At 42.6% G+C, this 22805-nt stretch overlaps 1 protein-coding gene across 5 annotated transcripts in view; it reads left to right on the forward strand.

The window, feature by feature from the left end:
* The window catches only part of LOC141917661 (transmembrane protein 161B-like), a 106210-nt gene that overhangs the window by 43451 nt on the left and 39954 nt on the right, over nucleotides 1-22805 (forward strand). For 3 of the 5 annotated variants that reach the window (XM_074811031.1, XM_074811033.1, XM_074811032.1), the window contains 2 exons: nucleotides 14399-14502; nucleotides 20392-20472. The exons of 1 other annotated variant lie outside the window; for it this stretch is intronic. In XM_074811031.1, the coding sequence (XP_074667132.1) occupies nucleotides 14399-14502; nucleotides 20392-20472 (185 nt within the window). Of the gene's footprint in view, nucleotides 1-14398; nucleotides 14503-20391; nucleotides 20473-22805 lie in introns of those variants that run through there. One more of the 5 variants, XM_074811035.1, reaches the window with a different exon arrangement.

The raw sequence follows: 22805 nt of genomic DNA on the forward strand, positions 1-22805 counted from the left end.
ATTGTGCTAACAGGTATTATACTAAGTTATAGCAAACCAACTAGTCTGATGTAAAAGGTGGAAGTGTTGAAGCCTGAGCAACAGGCCCTGAACCGAAACTGTTAACTCAGTATGTAATCCCTAATGAAATATGCATGGAGGATGAAGGTATCTTGAATGTATCTTTCCCTTCCTTTGTATGTGAATAGAGTAACAGAGTCATGGAGGCAGGTGTCTGTCTCTGAGGCCTGATGTGATGTAGCCATCTTGAATGTATCTTTCCCTTCCTTGTATATGAATAGGGTAACAGAGTCACGGAGGCAGGTGCCTGTCTCCAAGACCTGATGTGAGACCTTGTGCATAATCCGATCAGATAAGCAGAGAAATTCCCTTAGTTTCTTCCTTGAGCGCTGGCCAGGCTCTGGGGGGAACCTAATGTGAAATTTAAACCAGATATTTCTGCTTAAAACAAAGGTGCCAGCTATTCTGGCTTGCTGATTTTTGGGTATATAAGGCGGGACCCGCTCACAGCGACTTTGGAAGCCTCACCTACGGGTGGACGCACCGCGTAGGATTTCCCACTTGCCGGGACAGGCTCTGCAAATCCTCGCTGTAACCGGGGCTGCCCAGCCACTGCGGGTCTGGACGATGGTAACGTGTGCAAGTGGTGATGGATCTTTCTTAATCACTATTCTCTCTCTCTCTCAGGTAGTAATGATTTGATGCATTACCCTGTATTTTCCTGTTTGTTTAAGTGCACTGTTCTGTCTTTTCTTACTGTATGTTTTCTGTATTATTCTGTTACATTATTTAGTTATTTCTAGTAAAATACGCCTGCTCTTTTCACTCTGGTGTCTGAGTTTAATTGATATCCCTGATCAGCAAAACAGGTATATAGAAACTTTACAAGCCACAGATGAAATTTCTTCTCTGTTTTTGGGGCATATTCAGTTGGAAAATCTAGATGCTATTCACATCTGGGAGAAAGGGAATAATTTTCTGGCATTTGTTTTTAAATGCTGGGAGTTTTATTTTTTTTAACAAATCCTCAAGGAGATGGATCAATAGGTAACAGGAAGGTTAGATGATCAAAGGGACACATTAAATTATTGCTTCAGGAATTTTTATATATTTTATTTGTTTAGCTGTTAACTCTTGTATTTTATCATGCATTGGGTTTACGTGGCAAGGTTTTGGTGGTGGGGGGGCTACAGGGGTGGCTTCTGTGAGATGTCAGAAGCTTCCCCCATGTCTGATAGAGCCAATGCCAGCCGGCTCCAAGACAGACCTGCCACTAGCCAAGGCTGAGCCAATTAGCTATAGTGGTAGCGCCTCTGTGATAACATATTTAAGGGGAAAAAACTGCTGCACAACAGCAGCCAGAAGAGAAGAGTGAGAATATGTGAGAGAAACAACTCTGCAGACACCAAAGTCAGTGAAGAAGGAGGGGGAGGAGGTGCTCCAGGTGCTGGAGCAGAGATTCTCCTGCAGCCCATGGTGAAGACCATCGTGAGGCAGGCTGTGTCCCTGCAGCCCATGGAGGTTAACGGTGGAGCAGATATCCACCTGCAGCCCATGGAGGATCCCACACTGGAGCAGGTGGATGCACCCGAATGAGGCTGTGACCCCACGGAGACCCCGCACTGGAGCAGGTTTTCTGGCAGGACCTGTGGCCCTGTGAAGAGAGGAGCCTATGCTGGAGCACTCTGATCCTGAAGGACTGCACCCCATGGAAAGGACCCACGCTGGAGCAGTTTGTGAAGAACTAGAGCCCATGGGAAGGACCTAAGTTGGAGAAGTTTGTGGAGGACTCTCTCCCATGGGAGGGACCCCACACTGGAGCAGGAGAAGAGAGTGAGGAGGAAGGAGCGGCAGAGACAACGTGTGATGAACTGACTGCAACCTCCATTTCCCATCCCCCTGCGCCGCTCGGGGAGAGGAGGTAGAGAAGTTGGGAGTGAAGTTGAGCCCAGGAAGAATGGAGGGGTGGGGGGAAGGTGTTTTTAGATTTGTTCTTATTTCTCATTATCCTACTCTGATTTGATGGGTAATAAATTCAATTAATTTCCTCAAGTCGAGTCTGGTTTTGCCTGCGACAGTAATGGCCGAGTGATCTCCCTGTCCTTATCTCAACCCACAAGCCTTTTGTTATATTTTCTCTCCCTTGTCCAGCTGAGGTGGAAAAGTAATGGAATGGTTTGGTGGGCACCTGACATCCAGCCAAGGTTAACCTGCCACACATTAAATGTATCTCATTATATTAAATACATAAAAATGTATCTCATACTAAACATGTCTCATATTACATGTATCTCTCATCTCAAGGTTGTAAGAGAGGGACAACCCCACCAATTAGTGCTATTTTTAACTGATAGCTTAAACACATACCCCACAAACTGTGCTGGCTGCTGTGAATCCTGTTCTGAAGTGCCCCACACTGTCCCCAAAATTAGGGCAGTGTGGCCAACCATATTGGAGTTGAGAATGACAAATCTCGTCATGGTGATAACCAAGCCTCTTTGGGTATCTGCCTAGCAGCTCATAGCTATCTCTCTCCAGCTCCCACCAAATTCACTGAGAGCCCTGCCTGAGCAGAGCACAGCCAAGAACTAGAGATCTTGCCCACATGCATTACTTGAAGTAACTTTTCTTCACTGAGAGGGTGGTCGGTCACTGGAACAGGCTCCCCAGGGAAGTGGTCATGGCACCAACCCTGTCACAGTTTAAGGAACATCTGGACAACACTCTTAGTCATATGGTTTAGTTTTAGGTAGTCCTGTGAGGAGCAGGGAGTTGGACATGATGATCCTTATGGGTCCCTTCCAACTCGAGATATTCTGTGATTCTATGATTCTATAAAGTATCTGCTTAATCACACTGACTCTCCAGGTGCTTAAGCACTTTTTAAAAATTAAGCAAGTATCCTTCCTGAAACAGGGTTGTTTTCTAGAGTTGGAGTCTTCAACTATTTAAAGTAGACCTTGATGTTTACGAGAGTACATGTATTATGTATTTGAAATTAGGTTCTGCTTTTGTAGGTGTGTGGTTTGAGCCCAGAGGGCAACTGAGCACCACGAAGCCACTCGCTCACTCCTTTCCCCTCAGGGATGGGAAGGAGAAAACTACAAAAAAAGGCTCTGGAACCGAGATAAGGACAGCGAGGGATGACTCACCCATTATGGTCATGGTCAAAAGACAGACACCTTAGGGGAAGAAAAAGAACATCAATTTAATTCAAACACCACCACCACTACCACTTAACAGAGTAGAACTGAGAAGTACAACCACATATGTCCTGGTTTAGCCAGGATAGGGTTAAGTTTCCCCAGCAGTGGGGGGAAGCTCTAGCTGGGTTATTCACTACCATGCTGACGTCACCTCCTGGCGCCCAAGCGCGGGAGCGCGGGAGAATCGGTGAACACATGTGTTATGCGATCTCTCTGCTCTCACTGCTGTATCGGTAGATATCTTGCTCTGTTCATTGTTATCACTGTTACTGTTATTGTTATTGTTGTTGTTTGCTGTGTTGCTGTTGCTCTGTTGTATTAAACCTTTCCTTATCTGAACCCCGGGGCTTTGTATTTCACTCCCTTTGTGGGGGAGGGGCAGCGGCCGCATGGTCTCAGACCCCAGCAGAGCCTAAACCACCACAACATCTTAAAAACACCTTCCCCCCACCCCTCCCTTCTTCCTGGGCTCAGCTTTGCTCCTGATTTCTCTACCTCCTCCCCCCAAGCAGCACAAGGGGGCAGGGGATGAGGGTTACAGTCAGTCCCACCGCTCCTTCCTCCTTCTTCAGGGGGAGGACTCCTCTCACTCTTCCCCTGCTCCAGCAGTCCTCCATGAACTTTCTCTGGCTGAGTCCTTCCCATGGGCTGCAGCTCTTCCCAAGCTGCTCCAGGGTGGGTCCCTCCCACTTGATGTAGTTCTCCCAGCGTCGAACTACAACAGCGGGGGCTTCCCTCAGAGTTTTGGCCTTCTTCAGGCACAGCCACCTGCTCTGGCGTGGGGTCCTCCACAGGCTGCAGGTGGGCATCTGCTCCACCGTGGACCTACATGGGCTGCAGGGGGACAGCCTGCCCTCTCACCATGGGCTGCAGGGTAGTCTCTGCTCCAGCGCACCACTCTCTCCCCACTCCTCCTCCTCCGCCTCCTCCTCCTCCTCCTCCTTCTTTCTTCCACTGACCTTGGTGTTTGCATAGGTGTCTCCCTCACAACTCCTCCTCACAACTCCCACTCCTCCTCCCAGATTCCCCTTCATAAATATGTTATCACAGAGGCTCAGTCACCGCCGCTAATTGGCTCGGCCTTGGCCAGAGGTGGGTCTGACTTGGAGCCTGGGGGAGCTTTCGAGAAGCTTCTCACAGGGGCCACCCCTGTAGCCCCTTCCTCTTCTACCAAAAGCTGCCCGCCACACACATAAACCCAACACAGTAGGCTTAACATATTAATTGGTTGCTTCTTTTTCTCAAATTATCTGAAGAAGATAGATCAAACCACAGTGTAATGTAGTAATAACTCAATTGTTTGACTATTGGTCTTGATTGAGCATTTTATTCAGGAAAAATACCCCAAACAATTCTGAGGGTCTATATGTACCTTGTACTGCAGGGTGGGCAAAGTAAAACCAGGAGCCAATGTTGTAAAAATTTATTGTGCTGGTTTTGGCTGGGATAGAGTTAATTTTCTTCATAGTAGCTAGTATGGGGCTATGATTTGGATTTGCGCTGAAAAGAGTGTTGATAACACAGTTATTGCCGAACAGTGCTTACACAGAGTCAAGGCCTTTTCTGCTTCTCACACCACCCCACCAGCGAATAGGCTGGGGGTGCACAAGAAGTTGGGAGGGGACACAGCTGGGACAGCTGACCCCAATTGACCAAAGGGTTATTCCATACCATATGACATCATGCTCAGCATATAAAGCTGGGGGAAGAAGAAGAAGGAAGTGGGGGACATTTGAAGTTATGATCTTTGTCTTCCCAAGTGTACTGGGTCTGGCTGAGCCGGAACTGGTTTTCCCCTGTAGCAGCCCTCATGGTGCTGTGTTTGATGTTGGGAGCTGGCAGGGTGTTGATAGCACACTGGTGGTGTGGCTACTGCTGAGTAGTGCTTACACAGCACCAAGGCTCTTTCCGACATTTTCCCCCCCACAGTGGGACGGGGTGGGCAAGATCTCGGGAGGGGACACAACCAGGACAGCTGACCCGAACTGACCAAAGGGATATTCCAGACCATCTGACGTCTGCTCAGTATAAAGCTGGGAGAAAGGAGGAAGGGGGTGGGGTCACCCTTGGTCCTCCGAGGCAACCACTACACGTATTGGAGCCCTGCTTCCTGAGAAGGCCCGACATGGCCTGTTCATGGGAAGTAGAGAATAAATCCGTTTTCTTTTTTTTTGCTTCTGTGCGCGGACCTTTGCTTCGCTTTGCTTATATTAAAACTGCTGTTGTTTTACCCACAAGGGTTGTTTTGTTTTCCTATCTTATTTTCTTTCCCCTCTTTGCCCTGTTGAGAAAAAAAGGGAAGGGGGGGAAGTGATAGAGCGACTTGGTGGGTACCTGGCATTTAGCCAAGGTCAAACCACCACACCAAGTAACCATCATACATGATGGAGCCCTGCTTTCCTGGAGATGGCTGAACACCTGCCTGCCGATGGGAAGTAGTGAATGAATTCTTTGTTTTAGTTTGCTTGCATGCACAGCTTTTGCTTTACCTATTAAATTGTCTTTATCTCAACCCACAAGTTTTCTCACTTTTACTCTTCTGATTCTCTCCCCTATCCCGCTGCAGAGGAGTGAGCGAGGGGCTGTGTGGGGCTTAATTGCTGGCTGGGGTTACACCACAACACTTATAGAGTCAAAGATGTCTCGCCTGAAGCTAGCAACCAAGGCACACGCAAGAAGTGAATCTGTCTCTCTTTCAGAATTTGTTTCTTTTCCACCTACATTCCTCCTTCAGAATCCCATATAGGTTCCTATTTTAGGTATCATATGCAGAAAAGTCAGTGAACTGTAGGAAAGACTTAAATAGTGAGCTCATCTCTCTGCTAACTCAGAATTATTGTTGACTGTCTAGTCTATTTTTTCCCCTGTAGTTAGTTACTTTTTAAAAAGGCATAAGAAATTAGGATTTTTACCCTCCTTTTAAAATGGAGCAAATTCTGGTGGTAGGCTGACCCTGGCTGGCAGGTAAGCCCCCAGCCAGTTGCTCGCTCACTCCTACAGCAGGATGGGGGAGATAATCAGAAGGGAAAAAGCAAGAAAACTCATGGATCGAGATAAAGGCAGTTTAATAAGTGAAGGGGGAAAAAAAGGAAAAAACAAGTGATGCAAAAGCAATCGCTCACCACCAGCAGATCGATGCTCAGACAGTCCCCAAGCAACAGCTACCTTGGAAAAATGCTCCCCCCCTCCCCGTTTTATTGCTGAGCACAATGTCATATGGTATGGAATATCCCTTTGGTCAGCTGGGGTCAGCTGTCCCAGCCGTGTCCCCTCCCAACTTCTTGTGCACCCCCAGTCTACTCCCTGGAAGGACAGAGTGAGAAAGAGAAGGCCTTGATGCTGTGCGAGAACTGTTCAGCAACAGTTAAAATGCTGGTGTGTTATCAACACTGTTTTGGTCACTAATCTAAACCACAGCACCCTAAGGGCTGCTATGAAGAAAATTAACTTCATCCCAGCCAGACCCAGTACAATCCTTTTTAAATATTTTCCATGATAACTACAGGAAAAGTCTGCAATAAAATTAAAGGTGTGCTAAAAAAAAGATTTGGTGGGGGAGTGCGTATAAAAATCCTTTTTCTTCCTATAAAGTAAAAATGGTACTATCATTTGCATTCATCATATTTAGGAAATCTGAAATTTCAAATTAATTGCAGCCAATTAATTTTCACTGAATTTGCTTTATTATTTCAAAAATATATATAATATTAACCAGATTTAAACACAATCACAGGCACAAACAAGGAAATATCTCTTTGCAGAGCTGAAAGACTACAAGCAGATGACACACTGTACAATTACCACAGTGATCCACTATTTTTTATACAAGAAAAGCTGAATGAAATCTTTAATGTTCACCTAACACACAATGGTCCTTTGTTTCTAGGCTGCAGAACTTCCCATAATACATACATTATAAATTATTCAGATAAAGTTTTATAGTCTATAAGATTATATTAGCTACTTAAAAAAAAATCTGAAGTAAATTTAAAAATACAAAGATAAGTCAGACAGACAAAAATAATTTAAAAATATTTATACAGTATCCATCTATTCACTCCAAAGTACATTGGCTGAGATAGGCTACTGAACCTGATGTCATGAAGTGCCCTGCAACAGAGGACTTTTAATAGCAGCCTACTACTTCTCTTGGGTTTGCTAAGACATCAACCTAAGAGTTATCTATCTCTAATCATTGGGCTTGTCAGGAATGCAGATCTGCTTGCAATATCCTGGCTTCCTTAGGATGGGCTACTGCTTGTTATGACAGCTTTCATGCATTTAAGATATCTTTTTTTCCTGTTGTGGAAAACACAACATTAAAAGGTCATTAAAAATGTCTTTAGGTGAAATTAAAGATGTGACATAAACCACCAGGACTCAACCATTCAAAGTTATGACTGAAAAACAATTATTATCTCACTTTCTTGTCTATATCTTCTAGACATAAGCATGTGATTTTAAGGATCATATAGTTCAGCTTATGTAATAGTATAAATTTCTTTAGCCATAAATGTATTGGTACAAAAATCTCAGTCACACCAAGGACCTGGCAGGGTCCTAGAGCAGGAAAAATTAATTATTCCACTGAGAAGGCAGTGTACAGATTGGAAATAGCCTTTAGGTACTGACTGCGTCCCTCTCACCAGGAGAGGCCATGGGGCCCAAGCCTGTGAGCCTGGCAGCCTGCAGGTATCACAGGCTTGGAGGTGAGTGCTGTGAACTCTTGAAGCACAAGGCCCTTCAGGCTCAAGCCCTTGGTAGGCAGAGGTGTGATGGTCTGATGAAACAATAGTTAATGTCTCAAACATCTGATAAAGAACTTTGGTAAAGAAGATGGTCTCTGTGGACACACCAGGGTTGTGCAGGATGACTCAGGGAGATGAGGGGGTCCCACGGAGGTGGGACCACACTTTTCTGAGGCTATCTTGAGCAACTCTGTAAAGAGCCAATAGAGAAATTGTTTTCACAATGCACGTGCCAAGAAGAAAGGTCAGACAACAGTCTGTCCTGGTTTAGCCAGGATAGGGTTAAGTTTCCCCAGCAGTGGGGGGGAAGCTCTAGCCGGGTTATTCATATATCATGCTGATGTCACATCCTGGCGCCCAAGCGCGGGAAGAATCGGTGAGCGCATGGGTTGGTGCAGCCGGTTCTCTCTTTGCTGTATCGGTATACATTTTGCTCTGTTCATTGTTATCACTGTTATTCTTATTGTTATTGTTTGTTGTGTTGCTGTTGCTCTGTTGTATTAAACCTCTCCTTATCTCAGCCTCGGGGCTTTGTATTTCACTCCCTTTGTGGGGGAGGGGCAGCAGCTGAGTGGTCTCAGACCCCAGCAGGGACTAAACCACCACACAGTCATACCTGCAGGGAGGGGGGAGTAACTCCCCAAAGACCCCCAAGGCCACCAACCCATTTCCAGAAGAATCTGAAGGTACAAACTACACATGCACCAGAGCAAAGAGAATTCTAAAAGCATAGACTGTGCATGATGCCTAATTAGCCTAATTAGTCTAAGTGCCCGCCTTGGAGGAGGGGCAAGGAATTCTAAAAGGACCTGAGTCAAAGCCCCAGGCGGTGATGCCCCTCCAGAACTGTACACCTAGGCTGGCTGGACCAACACTGGAACCAGGGCTGGTGAAATCTTTCTTTTTTGTCTTTCTCCCTCCCTGCCTCTCTTGCTCTCTTTTTCTCTCTTTCTGTCTTTTTCTCTCTCATTCTCTATCCCTGTATCTCTGCGTGTAAGGCAAGGCTTGTTGGGGCATGTCTGTTGCTTGTCAGGGTATGTTATAAGATCTGCTGCTTGTCGGCATGTGTTGTAAGGTTTGCAGTTTGTCAGTGTATGTTATAAGGTTTACTGCTTGTTGCATAGGTTGCAAGGCTTACTGACAAAGTTTCATGCCAATATCTGTTGTGAGCATATAAAAATTGAGTTTCGTGAATTGAAGAATCCCTGGTGTTGTTTCACCTTAATCCTGACCTGGGAATCAGCAAATCTGAGTCCTCGTCCCAAGAAATTAGGACGTGGCAAGAGGCTAATGAATAATAGAGCGTTGCTTTAGTGCTGCTGTCAGAAATAAATACTTCAAATACCTTTGTCATGATGGCAGTAAGTGATGTTGAGGAATTTTTATTGTGTCACTTGAGGTGAATTAAGCACGTGATTGTGCGTTTAATGAACAGTGCATTGGACAGAGTCCTACCACTATAAGCGATTCTACAAGGAGTCTGTCAAGATGCATCATGAGATGATTCCTTATATACACTTGCACCAGCACCAATCATGTGAGTGTCAGCATGGGGCACCTCAACTAGGCACTGGGTCCATCCCCTAGCCCAGCTCTGCTGCCCAAAGGTGGCCCAGGATGGCTACAAGACAATGCTCCTTTCTTATCTCATCACCAAGGGAAACTTCACTCCTTTACAGGGAGTAGTTCCATCTCTGGCATTCCTGCTTCCAGATAGTTTAACCCCCTCTGCAGTTAGGCCTTCTTGCCCTCCAGGCCAGATCATTCCTTGGTCAGGAATTACCATTGCTGAGCACTTACAATTTGAATTTCCCTTTCACTGAAAAAACAAAGGTGAACCAGCAGTTTTGGATTCAACACTGAACTGCAGCCCAGGTCAGAGTGTACAGAGATAAGGCTCCTCCAGACTAGTGCCAGGATCTGAGCTAGGTTTCAGGGCTTTTATCTGGTTGTTTGTCCCTTTTTACCCAGTCCTCTCACAGTGATGGTTCAAGCATACCTGTCTGTAAGGCAGCTGCTGGCTCCTGGCAGGCTAAAGGTTCTGCTCTCAGCTTGTAACCAGCCTCATGGCCCAGTTTCTGGGTCCCACCTGGGCTTACTCTAGTCCAATCTGGGGCAGCAATTCCATTTACTCTGTTCTGGAGGCAATACAGGGTTTGACTGTGGCCAGAAGCTGGGTAGCTGGGGAAGTTCACTCCTTGGCATAGCAATTAGCTAGCCATTTTCCTACAGTACTGCCAACACTTGGAGTCTGGATGGCAGTATCTCTTCAGCTAAATTACTTGGAAATATTTTTCCCCTAATAGAATGCTGTGTATGATTGGTAACTGGTTAGAAAAGCCATGATATTTATTCATAGTTCTCCATTATTTTAGATATGCAACTGTTTACATCTAAACAAAACCCAGTTGAACTCAACTCAGTGTAAGGAAACACAGAGGGCCAAATTCAGATCTGACTTACTGAATATGAACAGCTTGCATTACAACCATTTAATTCATACAGAATGGCTATTGTAAATGTATACATCCAATTTTATTTTACTTGCACCATTTTTACTCAGATGTAATTTTATTGACTTTAATAGAAATAAGCTGACTTTACATTAGTGTGATGATGATCAAACTCTGGTCAAATAATCAGTATTGGATGTAGGATTTTTAGATAAAAATCTGAATTTCTTTCACCACAGTAGAAAAAAAGAGAAAGGAGCTATTTTGGCATATGCTTTTCAAACACAAATTCAATCCTAGTTACAAACAAATAAAATGATAAATTACATTACTCTCAAATAAATGTAGTAAAAAGTGGGCATTGTATCTTGTGGAAAACAAGAAAATAAACTTAAATGGTGGTGTAATCCCCAAAGAAAAACCTCCAGTAATACTGTGCCCACATCAGATAGCCCACAAACATGTAAATATTTTTATCTATAAGTAACGCAAGATTACAATAAATTGATTTAAATAGTTTTATTTTGACTTAAACAGGATGATTTGAAAAAAACAAAATTATGACAGACTAAGAGTCCAGCTTGATAAAAACTCTTTTAGCTGTGCTGATTTGAAAGGATTATTTAAGAAATGAGAAAGAAGAAAGGAAGAGAGAAAGAAAGAAGAGACAATTGCTGATTGGTAATAGGAAAACAAAGATGGAGAATGTGGCTATGCATCATGCCTACTCTCATAACTCCAGTATTGTCACATTAAAGCATCACCATATGAAAAGGGGATATATGCATGCACTCCTCAACTCAGATTAATTCTTGTGAAGGTTTCTCAGCATTTTATTAAAACAACGCTTCTTAATATAGTTTTTATGGACATTTGTATTATGCTCATTGGTGTGATAGCTGAACTTTTGGAGTTTGTGTTTGTACTGGGTGTGGCTGAGCCAGAATTGGTTTTCCCCTGTAGCAGCCCTCATGGTGCTGTGTTTGATGTTGGGAGCTGGCAGGGTGTTGATAGCACACTGGTGGTGTGGCTACTGCTGAGTAGTGCTTACACAGCACCAAGGCTCTTTCCGACATTTCCCCCCCACAGTGGGACGGGGTGGGCAAGATCTTGGGAGGGGACACAACCAGGACAGCTGACCCGAACTGACCAAAGGGATATTCCAGACCATCTGACGTCTGCTCAGTATAAAGCTGGGAGAAAGGAGGAAGGGGGTGGGGTCACCCTTGGTCCTTCGAGGCAACCACTACGCGTATTGGAGCCCTGCTTCCTGAGAAGGCCTTGTAATAAAACATATATGGTATTTGTTATTCAAATCTCAAGGGGAAAAAGAAGTTGTAGTCAGGATGTTGTGGCCGAACAGTTTTGTAATTCTCTTATGTAAATAAGAAATAAGATATATGTATATAGTTTCTATTGTTAAAATCAGTTGTTAGAAGGGAGCTAAAATGGCCCCCATCTTCAAGCCACTACAAAAACCCCTGTGCTGAGTCATCCCCCCTTCTGTGAGGGAAACCTGAGAAAAGCCCGCGAAAACCGGAGAAAAGCCCGGGAAAACTTGTTTACACCTTTGCAGCCCCCTCAGGGTACGCCCATCATGAATATGGATGAAGCCTACACTAGAAAGGGACTCAGTTCTGTCCTGTAAGGTGTGTGTCCTGGTAGAGCAGAGACTCCCGGCACACCCAGCGCTGTTTTGCTCACTCGCCGCTTGCTAATAAAATTTTATTCATCGCTAAAAATTGAGAAGTGGTTATTTCCCACTAAATTACAACTAATCAATAACAGGCCCGACATCGCCTGTTCATGGGAAGTAGAGAATAAATCTGTTTTCTATTTTGCTTCTGCGTGTGGACCTTTGCTTCGCTTTGCTTATATTAAAACTGCTTTTGTTTTACCCACAAGGGTTGGGTTTTTTTCCTATCTTATTTTCTTTCCCCTCTTTGCCCTGTTGAGAAAAAAGGGGAAGGGGGGGAAGTGATAGAGTGACTTGGTGGGTACCTGGCATTTAGCCAAGGTCAAACCACCACAGTGTTATAGTTTCTTAATTATAGTCTCAATTTTTTACCTGATTATATGGCAATGGAAACCATTACCTTTAAAAAACAGTACTCCCTGTAGCAGATCTGTTAGGGTGTGTGGAGCAGCAAGCCACTACTTCCGGTACCAGGTTACACAGCTTGCACTGCCATTCCCCTCTCTCCTCATCCTGCAACAAGTGCTCCACAAACACCAGTACACTGGGCTGTGCAAGGTGCTATGCAGACAAGACCTACACAGGGAATATCCATCACCTGTCCTCGCGCTTGTAGTGGTTGCACTGTCTGTTACTTTGTTACCAGATCCAGAGCCCTTCTCTTCCTCTTGAGGGTGCTGAACGGTGTTTAATAGCACCCAGTAAGTGTGGGCCAGGCCCCAGCATGCTGCAGTGAGATGTGCCTCTCTGGAATTACTCGGGTGACAACATACTTTTTCCAAATATGTTACTAGTTCTTTGGGATTCTGCACCTGTTCTGGAGAGAAGTTCCAGTACACCGGTTCTTGTAGTCCTTGATGGCTATTTGGCCACCTTTCCATAGCCAGTAGGCTTTTTTTTTTTCTTTTAAGCACACCTAGCTGCTCATTGTTAAGCCAGAGTGGTCTCTTGTTCCGCCTTCTTTCTTTTTCCACTTTCTCAGTCCCCCTCCTCAGCAGGACAGGGGGAGAAAATAAGTTGAAAAACTAGTGGGTTGAGATAAAGGCAGTTTACTAAAGAAAAGCAAAGGTTGTGTGAGGAAGCACGGCAAAGCAAAAAGTTTTATTCTCTACTTCCCATCAGCAGGTGATATCCAGCCATTTCCTGGGAAGTAGGGCCTCAGTACAGGTAGCGGTTGCTCCAGAAGACAAACGCCTTAATAACGAATGCCCCCCCTTCTCCTTTCTCTTAGCTTTTACTGCTGAGCATGACATCATATGGTATGGACTATCTCTTTTTGGTCAGTTTGGGTCAGCTGTCCTGGCTATGTCCCCTCCCAAGCCCTTGTCCACTCCCAGCCTGCTGGCCTTTGGGGGTGGGGGAGTTGCAGAGACAGCCTTGATGTCAAAACATTGGTGTGTTATCAACACCTTTCTAGCTGCAAATACAAAGCACAGCACTATGAGGGCTGCTGTGGGGAATGTTAACTCCGTCCCAGCCATACACAATACAGAAGTATAATTCCGGACTTTAGAAATACAAATGGATATATTTTGTCTTTAAGATATTGTTAGTAACTAGCAGTATCCAAAGATTGACGTTTAGGAGTAAATATGCATATAAACATTCTTATGTCACTACTTAAATGGGGTGTTTTGTTTGCTGATTGTAAATGTGCATATGCTCCTTTTCATGAGAGGCTATTTTGAAAAAGAGATCAGTTCAAAAAAGTTATATATTTGTTTTGGTGCTTTTTAATTTGCATATTTTGGTAAATTTCACTTGTATGTCTACATTTGTTTGTGTGGGTTTTTTTATGATGTGTTAAACATGAAAATGTTGCATGTAAGTAGAAAGCTGTAATTTTGTCATAAATGCAAATTTTATAAATTATTGCTAATTCCTAGTAGGCTTGTGCAGTGTCAGCTGTTATGTCAGAATTGAAGAGACCACTAAAAACAAGATTGTAATCAGTGATGTAATTTTAAGGTATAATGTCTTGTGAAGTGTCATGCCATCGTGTGGTTTAACATCAGTTAAATGGAGAAGCTCTTATATTTGAGCCGTCAGTACATACGTTACTATCCTTGTGGTTTGGCAATGCCTTTTCTTTTTGGATTATTATAGCAAGTTCCAGGGGATTTCTTGAAAACTGATGCAGTATTGTTTTTCTTCCCCTGCAGTTTAAAAAGAACCAAAAATGTTATCTCTGCTATATGAAAGTGTTTCTAAAAATGGGGTTTTTTTTAGAAGAAAGTACTTCAGTGCCTTTTTTTTTAAGACACACTGACTTGTTATTAACTTATTTCTCTGCAGGGTGTAATAGGTGTACAGCTGGTGGTTACCATGATAATGGCTAGTGTCATACAGAAGATCATACCTCACTACTCCTTTGCTCGTTGGCTTCTCTGTAGTGGCAGGTAAGATAAGAAAAAGTTGCTGTGCTGTCTTTGAATATGGTAACACAATTGTGCATTATAGTAGAAACAGTAAAGTGAACTAATTTAAATTACTTTCTTTTTTCAAAATTAATCTGCTATTCTTGAATTTTAGTAGAACTGTAGTGTTGTGACAATGGACTTACAGACTCAAAGTGTAAGACAGTGTTGCTGTAAAAGAACAGACTTAAGTGTTGCTTTAATTGTATTGGTCAGTTAGCCGCCATCCAACTCTTATCTTTTTAAAGGCATAAGCCACATATTTTAATACTAAAAAGCTAAACTGAATACAAGACACTGCAAGAACAGAAGGATTTTTTTTTCTCTGTACTGCCTCAGTATTTTTAATAATCTGCTGATTAGCTTTGCATATAAAGAGTGCTTAGGTACTTAGCAAAAATTCTTTTTTAATACTTCATGGGACAGGATTAGTATAAATGTTAATATGCTACTTCATAACAATAGATCAAATACATGAGTTGCAATGGGAGCATTCCATGTGTGACTATCCATAATAATAACTAAAACCACCAGCTGTTTTAAATATAATTCAGTATCTTAAATATTAAAAACCAAACAAAAACATGGACACTGTCTTTTCTTACAGGAAGAGAAACACTCTGTACGATTAGAAAGTAGTATGCTGTCTTTTATAATTGTTGAAATTTTCAGAATATCAAATCTCTACTTTTTTTGCAAAAGTTTGAGAAGCTTTTCTAAGTGAGGTTGTCTGAAATATCTACATGAGATAGTCCTCCCATTTGTGGAGGGTGGATAAACATATCACCATTCAAAAATAGAAAAGCCGGGAACTTTAAGTGACCAGTTGTTCTGGTTTCGACCAGGATGGAGTTAACTTTCATTGGAGTATTTCATACCATGTGATGTCATGCCCAGGAATTTAGGTGGGGGGGCTCTCCTCAGGTTTGGGCTGGCGCCGCTTTGCTGTTTTGCTCGTCGGGTCTTGTTGTTGCTGGGGGGGCGGTCGCCGCGCTCGGTAAGCCACTGCTGCATTTTACCCGTTTCTTTTTGGACTCACTATTGTTATTGTTGTTCTCTTGTTATATTGAGTAAATTCTTTCTTTTTTTATTCAACCTACGAATTCTCTTCTTTTTGTCCCTCCCCTATTTCACCGGGGAGGGGGGAGGTGAACGGCCGGTCACGTGGCGTCTGGCTGCCGGCTGAGTTCAAACTTCAACACCAGTCAGTTTCAAGATGTCTGTATGCATACATTCAAAGTCCTAAAACGGAATTGTTAGAATGGATAGATGTAAGGTAACTATTCATTTACAGAATGAACAGGTATCATTGAAAAGCTATTTACTTAAATTTGAAAAGAAATATAAATGCTTTCAACAGTAAATCTGTGTTGTTTTCAGAGCTTGAACAGAATTTCAATAATCATATTAACTGAACTCAATTAATTGGCAGCTCAGGTATTTGCATAGGCCTTTGCATTTTTAACTAATAAATCAATCTCTACCAAAATGTTGCTTTTAAGGTTCTCAGCTACTTCTATCCTATTTTTCAGGAAGAGAGAAGAAAAATGATGTTTGGTTGGTCGTTCATTAATGACCTTCATTTGATTTAACTAGGGAATATCTGTGCTGCCGTTGCTATTCAAACTAATTTGGATATGTCAAAGCTATAGTTCTGGGACCTCAGCTTTAACCATATATAAGCTGGAGCAGATACGAACTCCAAAGTTTTAATTCTGCCTTTATTAAAATGTTCGTTTAAATCTCTTGGGTTTGAAATCTCAAACCCAAGGTATGTAGGGTTTATTAATTAGACTCATACTGTTAGTTATCACTATGAATCTCTTTCAGTGTAGTTCTATAGTGTAATTATATCATAGTTGTGGTTTAAGCATCATTCATTTGTGCTAGTACACTACACAGAACAAGAATTTTTCTCTGCTGCTGTATTAGGTACTATATGTCTATCTGTAGGAAAGATTATAAAAAAAATGATCTTCCAACACAAGTGATTTGCATGATTGAAAGGGGTCATAAGTTACTTGTGGTACACTCAGTATGGCAAGTTCAGATCTGGGAGATATTGAATGACAAAGCAGAAGACTATTTCTGTGCTTTACCACACTTTCTCTAGATCATGTAAAAGTTAAAAAATAAAAAAGTATCTTTGTAGTTTGGAGGTTTTTTTGGATGAAAAGGTAGCTGCTCTGACTTAGCTGATCTCACTTTTTTACTTCTCAGTCTTACAATGTCTCTGTTTTGTATCAAAGTTCTTTTGCAAAAACAGGAAATGTTTCATCTGGGACCTCATATTATGAAAATGAATGAATGAAATAATTTTCACTCTTACAGATCCCTTAAGAAAAACAAAACAACATTCAGCCCCCCCCACTTTTTCATGTCAAGTCTGGGTTTGTTTGGGTTGGGGGTTTTTTTTGGGGGGGGTGGGGTGGGGGTGTTGTGGGTGGTTTTTTGGTTGTTTTTAGTGTTTGAACTGGCAGTGAATTCCTTCAGGGGAAGCTTGTAATATTCAATGTTTTGAATTTCTGTAGTATATTATTAGCTTATACTAAACTTATTTTCTGTTGAACAAATTCCAGCATCAGTCAAATATTTAGCACAGTAACACCTACTGATACAGACTATGTAGAAACCCCTGTTAAACACATTGTGTTCTTTATAGCATTGCGAGCTTGAACTCTTTACTTATCCATTATACTGATTTTTAAATTATTTTAAGATTAAATCAATGAGCTCTGTGCAAGTGCCTGTTAAACACTTTGTTATACCCAAAATTGGGAGTTTCTCCTAAAGCATGCACTGCATTTTTGTCCCACCATTGTTCTTTGTTTCAACCTTCCCATCCTCCGCTAAAGTTTAGTTTAGTGTCAAAGACACCAAGCTGAGTGGTGCAGTTGATTCACTTGAGGGAAGGGATGCCATCCAGAGGGACCTGGACAGGCTTGAGGAGTGGGCCCATATGAACCCTGTGAAGTTCAACAAGGCCAAGTGCAAGGGCCTGCACCTGGGTTGGGGCAATCCCCAATATCAACACAGACTGGGGGATGAATGGATTGAGAGCAGCCCTACAGAAAAGGACTTGGGGGTACTGGTGGATGAAAAATTGGACACAAGCTGGCAGTTTGTGCTTGCAGCCCAGAAAGCCAACCATATCCTGGGCTGCATCAAGAGAAGTGTGGGCAGCAGGTTGAGGAGGTGATTCTCCCCCTCTATTCCACTTTCATGAGACCCCCACCTGGAGTACTGCATCCAGCTCTGAGGTCCTCAGTACAAGAAAGACATGGACCTGTTGGAGCAGGTCCAGAGGAGGGCCACGAAAATGATTAGAGGGCTGGAACACCTCTCCTATGAGGAAAGGCTGAGAGAGTTGGGGTTGTTCAGCCTGGAGAAGAGAAGGCTCCAGGGAGACCTTATAGAGACCTTTCAATACTTAAAGGGAGCTGTCATGGTTTGAACTCGGCCAGCAGCCAAACACCACACAGCCACTTGCTCACCCTCCCCCTCCTGCCTGGGGAAATGGGTGAGAGAACTGGAGGGACAAAAGGGGCCTCGTAGGTTGAGATAAAAAACAGTTTAGTGATGGTAATAAAACAAAACACTAATAGGAAGTACAAATGGGTAATGCACACTGCAATTGCTCGCCACCTGCCGACCAATATCCAGCCCACTCCTGGCCAGTGATCCCAAAAGAACAAAGACTGTGAGAGAATCCACCTCCTTTATATACTGAGCATAACGTCACGTGATATGGAATACTCCATTGGCCAATCCGGGTCTGGCACTCTGGCTGTGCCCCCTCCCAGCTCAAGAAAAGTTAACTCTATCCCAGCTGAAGCCAGGACAGGGGCTTATAAAAAAGATGGAGAAAGACTTTTCACCAGGGCCTGCAGTAACAGGACAAAGGGTGACGGTTTTAAACTGAAAGAGGGTAGATTTAGATTGGATACAAAGAAGACATTTTTTTACGATGAGGGTGGTGAAACACTGGAACAGGTTGCCCAGACAAGTTGTGACTGCCACATCATTGGAAGTGTTCAAGGTCAGGTCAGATGGGGCTTTGAGCAACCTGATCTAGTGAAAAATGTCCCTGCTCATGGCAGGGGGGTTAGACTAGATGATCTTTAAATGTCTCTTCCAACCCAAGCCATTCTACGAGTCTTCTACCTCCTTCCCACACCCTGAGCGGCGCAGGGGGATTCGGAATGGGGATTGCAGTCAGATCATAACAGTTCATCTCTGCTGCTCCTTCCTCCTCATGCTTTTTTCCTTCTCCAGCGTGGGGTCCCTCCTATGGGCTACAGACCTTCAGGAAAATCTGCTTTAGTGTGGACTCTTTATGGGCTGCAACTTCCTTCAGGGTACATCCACCTTCTGCAGTTAGGGGTCCTCCACAGGCTGCAGTGTGGATATGTGCTCTGGTGTGGACCTCCATGGGCTGCACAGGGACAACCTGCCTCACCATGGTCTTCACCACGGGCTGCAGGGGAATCTGCTCCAGCGCCTGGAGGACCCCCTCCCTTCCTTCTTCACTGACCTTGGTGTCTGCAGGATTTTTTTCTCTCTTTTTTTAATTTTCTCGCTTCTCTCTCACAGCTGCTGTGCAGTGCTTTTTACCCTTTCTTAAATATGTTATCACAGAGACGCTACCGATGTCACTGCTTGGCTCGGCCTTCATCAGTGGTGGGTCTGTTTTGGAGCTGGCTGGAACTGGCTCTGTCTGAGATGGGGGCAGCTCATAGTTTCTTCTCACAGAAGCAACCCCTGCAGACCTGCTCCCACCACCACCCCAAACCCTCTCCATGTAATACCAACGTACAAATATTTTTCTACGCTACAGTTAAATACCTTTAAGTTACAGATATCTATGTAGCGGCCAAAGTAACGAGTCAGAGTGTTCTTCTTTCTTTCTGCAGGGCAGGGGCCGTTTATTTTTCCAACAGTACATACTTATGCTCTCGCCAAAGCTCTTCATAATTAGCAAATCAGCAATTAGGCAGTTATCAACCTTTTCTCCTGTCAGCATAAGACCACTCTAACACGTGCTGTGCAGACCAATCACCTTCTTGTTCACGCGCTGTTCACGGCGGTAACTTCTCACAATTCAGTACTTTTCCACAGTTCAGTGTTGCAGCTGTCCGTTGTTTTTCCCTGCCACCTTGGCACAGCTCAGCAGTTTCTTATCTTTCTCCCAAGGCCTGTTTCTCATCAAAGCCTTGCTGCTTCTCAGGGGCTGCGCAGGGCTGACAGGCCAATGTCAACTTGCCTCTCTCCCACATATCTATTTTTTTGTAAGCTGTGCTTTTCATTTTTTCTTCTGTCTAGTAAGAGTTGAAGATATCACTGTGGTGTTTTTTAGGACAGGAATGTAGATGTTAAGATCTGGTCTGTGTAGGAAAAAAGACTAGTTATGGTTATTCCATAATAGCTGTTGTAGAGTTTTAAAAACCACTATTTTTTGAGAAGAGTAGTTATCCTTAATAAAATAATTTAGAACATGATTCTCATGGGTAATTGTAATGATATAGTGACCTTATTCCAATATAGGTACAGCCTTTTCTGATGTGGTGGATGGCAACTTGAAAATTTGGTGGTTTAAGAAGCACAAGTGCTTTCACTTGAATGCTGCGTTGATAGTTGCAAACCTTTCTAATTATGAGCAAGTGTCTTGTATGCTGAAGAGAACTGAAGTTTAGCTGTAACTGATTAGTTGAGATAGTGTTGGTACTTTAACACCAAGGTATTTTGGTTAGGTGATGCAAATATGGTTTAATGTGTGTATGTACATGTGTTGATATATAGTTTTCTTTTTAAAAAGCACTCTGAATTGCTCATACTGACATTGTTTTACTTGAGTTTGGTTTTTTTCTTTAGTTTACAATGGTATCAGCATCCTACTGAAGAAGATCTAAGGCTTCTTGCAGGGAAACAAAGAGGCAAGAGCAAAAAAGATAGGTAAAAACTTGTTTTAAGTTTTTGGTGGTTTTCTTGTTTGTGGTTTGTTTTTTTTTTTTAAATCCATATAACAACTTTACTGGCAAACTTTTGGTTTTTTGAGTCTAAAACTTCTTGCATATGATTGCTTGCTTGCTTTGATTACCACAGCTCTGTACTGAACTGTGTTCTTTCAGTTTAACAGAGATCTTGCCCAAATAGTACTAACTGGGTAATTCCCAGTCTCCGAAAGTGGTCTGTGACATTGCTAATTTGATGGCAAGAATTTTCTTAATGAATCCATTCGTTTAGATGAAGACTAAGAATAGGAAATCTTATATACAATTGAAGCGCTTCATCTTGAAGCAAGATGAGAAAGATTTGAGTATATTAGTTGAACACAGGAGAGCCGCCACTCTTATACAGCTGTGAAAAAGGTAAATGTGCTCCTAGGATATATTAGGTGAGGTATTTCCAGTAAAGAAAGAGAGAAATGTTAATTCTATTGCACAAGGCCACTGATGTAGAAGTTTATCCAGATTACTGTGTACAGTTCTGATCATTCACGTTCAAGAAAAATTAATTCTGACTCAAACAGGTGAAGAGAAGGACTGCTAAGATGATCCAGGAAACAGAAAGCCTGTCTTACAAGAGGAGGCTAAAAGAGCCTGCCTTGTTTAACCTAGCAAAAAGAGTCTGAGAAGGATAGGATAGCTCTCTATCAACTTAAGCTGGAAACAGATTTCTGATCTTCAGTCATGAAGCTCTGAAACAGCCTCACCAGAACTGTAATTGGGGCAAGAACTAAGACTGATCTCGAGGTGCTGGAGCTTGCTATGTTTATGGAAGATTTCTGAGTTGGCTATGTTTAAAACAAATACCCAGTGACTTGCTTTTTGGTGACATAGGTGGTTTCCTTTGGTATTTTTTATTTTTTTTTTATTCCAATATAAACTGCTTTCAAAATTCTTAATATCTGACTTATGTGCAGTTTATGAATTAACACAACCTGTTCATCATAAAATCAAAGCATTTTCTTCCAGTTTCTTACTTAAACTACATGGGTAGCAACCTTATTTGCCAAATGTTGGGCTAAAAAATTAAGCCTTTTCTTTAATATATAATGCTTCAATATTACATGTTTGTCACAATATTCTTTAATATTCAGAAAATAATTTTATCCAAGTTTTCTGTAACAAATTGAAGCCAAGTAGTTAATAGTATTAGATTTTATAACTGTACATTTAACCAGTGATATTTATTCATATTTAAAATAACTTCAGCTATATAACTTTAAGTTACATGTTTCACCAATATGGGCTTTAAACAGAAAAACACAATCGCATTGCCAAATAATAACTGCACTTTACAACGAATGACTTTCCCCAACCTTGGCAGTCTTCTGCCATCCAAAGCATGCATGTTCTCACTTTCACCAGGGCAGTCATATGCTCTCTGCTGTGTGGAAGTATGGCATGTTAATGTGTAATTACATAGAGCTTAAATTTTGTAACCTTGGAAAAATTTACTGTGAAGCTTTAACACAGAAAACTGTATCACAGTTCACCTATTTGCATTAAGTTCTCTTTCACTTGTTAAAGTTCTGCATGTAATGTTTCAAATGTAGTGCTATGTTTTCATGTCTACACAGTCAAATTCTGTTGGTGTAATTTAACTATTATAATTGGTGTATTTATCATAGTACATTAATACCTAACCAAGAAAATACAGTTTTAATATGTGTATCTAGTTGTTTGTACTAAGGTAAATTTTATTGACAGATGGATATGAAACTTCAGAGGGAATTGGGGATGGTAATGTGGAGACTTAAATGCTGATTTCTTTACTTTGCTATTGTAGCAATAGGATGTATAATAACCTTAATTTTCAGTCAGTGGATATACATCTCTGTTCTCTGAAGAAGCTGCTTGTCGGGGCAGGCCCAAGACAAGAGACAGAGACATAAGATTTGAAGGATCTTGCAGGCAGTAGCATGGAAAGGCTGAGCTCTGCCTGCTAGCCAATTTCATTAGCTCTCCTGATAACACAACAATGGCAGCTGAAGACTTAATATTTACAGAAGATCATCTCATTTGAAGAGTAACCCTGACACTATCTCCCCCCTTCACCCAGGGCGTGGCCCCATATCCTCCAGTAGACCAAACTTAGCAGGATAATGGGCGCCCAGGAACCTCTGGGCCATGACCCACCCAATCAATCTGCAGGGTACCCCAGGATATCCTGAAATCCAAAATAGCCCAGACACAATATTCTCTCTGGCCCTGGACCGTAACTGTAGATGGAGGTAGAGGTTGCCACTGGAAGGGATCTGGGTGAACAGGTTTTAACAGGGA

Source organism: Strix aluco, chromosome W, assembly GCF_031877795.1.
Source record: "Strix aluco isolate bStrAlu1 chromosome W, bStrAlu1.hap1, whole genome shotgun sequence".
NCBI classification, from domain to species: Eukaryota; Metazoa; Chordata; class Aves; order Strigiformes; family Strigidae; genus Strix; species Strix aluco.